Raw genomic sequence first — 2,750 nt, forward strand, 5'->3', positions numbered from 1 at the left:
ACGTCTTACAATTTCTTTTTTGACATAAATTTGTAAAGGACCCGAACCTACTTCAATTAGATTACATAGTTAGAGTAAGGCGAAGCGATGTAACAATGTCTGGTGTTTTCCTAGAACACGTTTGTGTGTGGTGTGGCGAGGGCAGGGGAGTAGGGGTGATTTGGGGGGGAATGCCCCTGTTTTTCCCGTAATTTGATATTTGCAATTAGATTTGACATTTAAAAATCTGATTGATTTGCAAAAGGTTTAGTGGTCATGTGTGTGATTTGCAGCTAAAAATACAGTCTTTTGACCCCCAAAAGTAATGCATCTGTTTTTTTGGAGTGATTGTAAAATTTACCAGCTGCCCTTGTTCATAGTTAGCTAAGCCCACATACACTGAAGACGAGTTTTTCATCTCCGTTCCAACAGAAGGGCAGGTGGATAGATAAATAGGAAGAAGAATGATGGATAGAAACAACACTGACTAGCAAAAGATTCTTTTGAATTGGAATTTTGTTGAGAAAGCAAGTGTTCAATTTACACTTTAAAACTACTCCAGGTATTTAGAAGGGAAAATCTGGTTTAGCCAATGAAAAGTCTTAACAACTATTTTGACAATGTACTTTCAGGTTTTGAAGCTGTACGCTTGGGAAGACGCCTTTCAAGACAAAGTGGGCATACTCAGAAGTAATGAAATCAAGATCATTCTCAAGACGACACTGTTCATGGCATCGTTGTCTCTAATTTTCCAGACTGTTCCATACTTTGTGAGTAAAAGAGTCCCTGTTGTTTCTGTCTGTAGACATGAATGTTTATAAGTGGAGAAATAACGATATACATTTCGTTGAAAATATGGACCCACATATGGGAGGCTCTCGTGGCTTACAGGTTAAGGTGTTTGACTCTCTTACAATAGGTCCCGGATTCGAATCTGGATTGCGACGGAAATTGTTCTTTTCTAAAATTGTCTCCTTTCACCTTTTTCCTGCTCTCTAGCAATGTTATGTTGTCTGCTTTTGTCTCCACTTTCTGCCCCCACCCCCTCACCTCCTTTGCCCCCTCCTCTGGACTCCTGACTTTTTCTGCAGCCTTTCTATTGCTACTCCTTGGCTTCTTCTTACTGCTGTCTTCAAGCTTTTGTCGTCTGCTTTTGTCTCCACCTTTGTCTCCACTTTTTGCCCCCACCCCTCACCTCCTTTCCCCCCTCCTCTGCACTCCTGACTCTTTCTACCGCCTTTCTATTGCTACTCCTTGGCTCCTTCTTACTGCTGTCTTTCAGCCACACCCCTGATCTTATGGTAAGAAAGATCTACACCTAGCCTTCTCGGACAAGGGCAAAAAATCTCGGAGGTTGCGTGTGTAAGTTGGGCACGTTAAAGATCCCTTGGTGGCCCAAAATTAATAAGACTAGGCTTCGGCCACCACCCGGGAAAAATAGAAAAATTTCTTACCAACTGAAAATGTCCAGCACGCTCATATGACCTTATGCAGTTACGAGTGCGGTAAAACGCTTACCCCCCCCTCCAAAAAAGTATAATATATGTATATCTATCTATCTATCTATCTATCTATCTATCTATCTATCTATCTATCTATCTATCTATCTATCTATCTATCTATCTATCCATCTATTTATTTATTTATTTTTTATTATTTATCTATTTGACCTCCCGCCTCTTAAATAACCTTACAGTGTTGAATGGTGCGTTCAACATACACAATGCCTGACTAATTCTAACCCCTAATTAAATGCTAAAGTATTTTACGTCCCCATCAACACAATTTACATTAGCCAGACGGCATACTGCTTTGACCCTGCCATTCGATGCCAACCCGGGCTGAATGGGATACAGTATCATACAGTATCCCACCCAGCAGACAGATGAAGAAGATACCCGATAAATGGAAGAAATAAAAGTTCCCTGCTCGGGAATCGAACTCACATCTTCAGTATGAAACAACAAAAAGCTCGTTCGCTACACCATGATATACGCCGGTCGCGTGAGTTTAATGCCCCACCAGAACGCACTGGTCCGAAATTTGCTCAGTTACTTTCATGCTTGGGACTATGGTGCGGTTGACCCAGGTTCAATTCTCAAATGAGATGTTCATGAGTTTAGGTTGTTTGGGGAGTTTTCGAGGATCTCCATTTGCTTGGCTATGTCCTGTCTTAGATGGACGTTAGATTTGCAAGCTTTTCTTAACAAATCACCTCACAATGTTGAAAGGTACGTTATGCTAATGCCGCCCCACATCAAATTCTTAGAGGCGATTCCTAGTCGGTGGGGTTTTGAGACTCTGTTTTTCTACCTTTTGTCTACACCGTCTTATTCGTCAACAGAATAGTACAGAAGTGGGTTAGGCAGAACCTATTGTTGGTACGTGGGGAAAATTTTACATAGACTGTGACCTATAGCGGTATCCCCAAAGCAGGGGAGGGGAGTTACGTCCCAAACTGGTTGGACACCTGCAGACTATCTTATACCCCTCCCTTTTTTCCCTCAACCACCCGCTGTGGCCAAGGTCAATATAATTACAGTATTTATATTGTTTAATCATCACCGAACTGACACAAATCGATGACAAAAGATAAAATAAGAAGAGGTGGGCTGTGGCAAAGACGGCAACTCCTGTAGTTAATTTCAATTGTAAACGTGTTACATCCCCGGCGACACAAGTTAGGCGAAGAAGAAGAAGAAGAAGAAGAAGAAGAAGAAGAAGAAGAAGAAGAAGAAGAAGAAGAAGAAGAAGAAGAAGAAGAAGAAGAA

At 41.5% G+C, this 2,750-nt stretch overlaps 1 protein-coding gene across 1 annotated transcript in view; it reads left to right on the forward strand.

Annotated features, from left to right (window-relative positions):
- LOC101848177 (multidrug resistance-associated protein 1) overlaps positions 1 to 2,750 on the forward strand; it is a gene marked incomplete in the record, with an annotated part of 59,192 nt that overhangs the window by 29,321 nt on the left and 27,121 nt on the right. Inside the window, 1 exon segment of the mRNA XM_035973986.1 lies at positions 612 to 749. Coding sequence (XP_035829879.1) covers positions 612 to 749 — 138 coding nt within the window.

The sequence above is a fragment of the Aplysia californica genome, unplaced genomic scaffold (assembly GCF_000002075.1).
Source record: "Aplysia californica isolate F4 #8 unplaced genomic scaffold, AplCal3.0 scaffold00040, whole genome shotgun sequence".
Taxonomy (NCBI): domain Eukaryota; kingdom Metazoa; phylum Mollusca; class Gastropoda; order Aplysiida; family Aplysiidae; genus Aplysia; species Aplysia californica.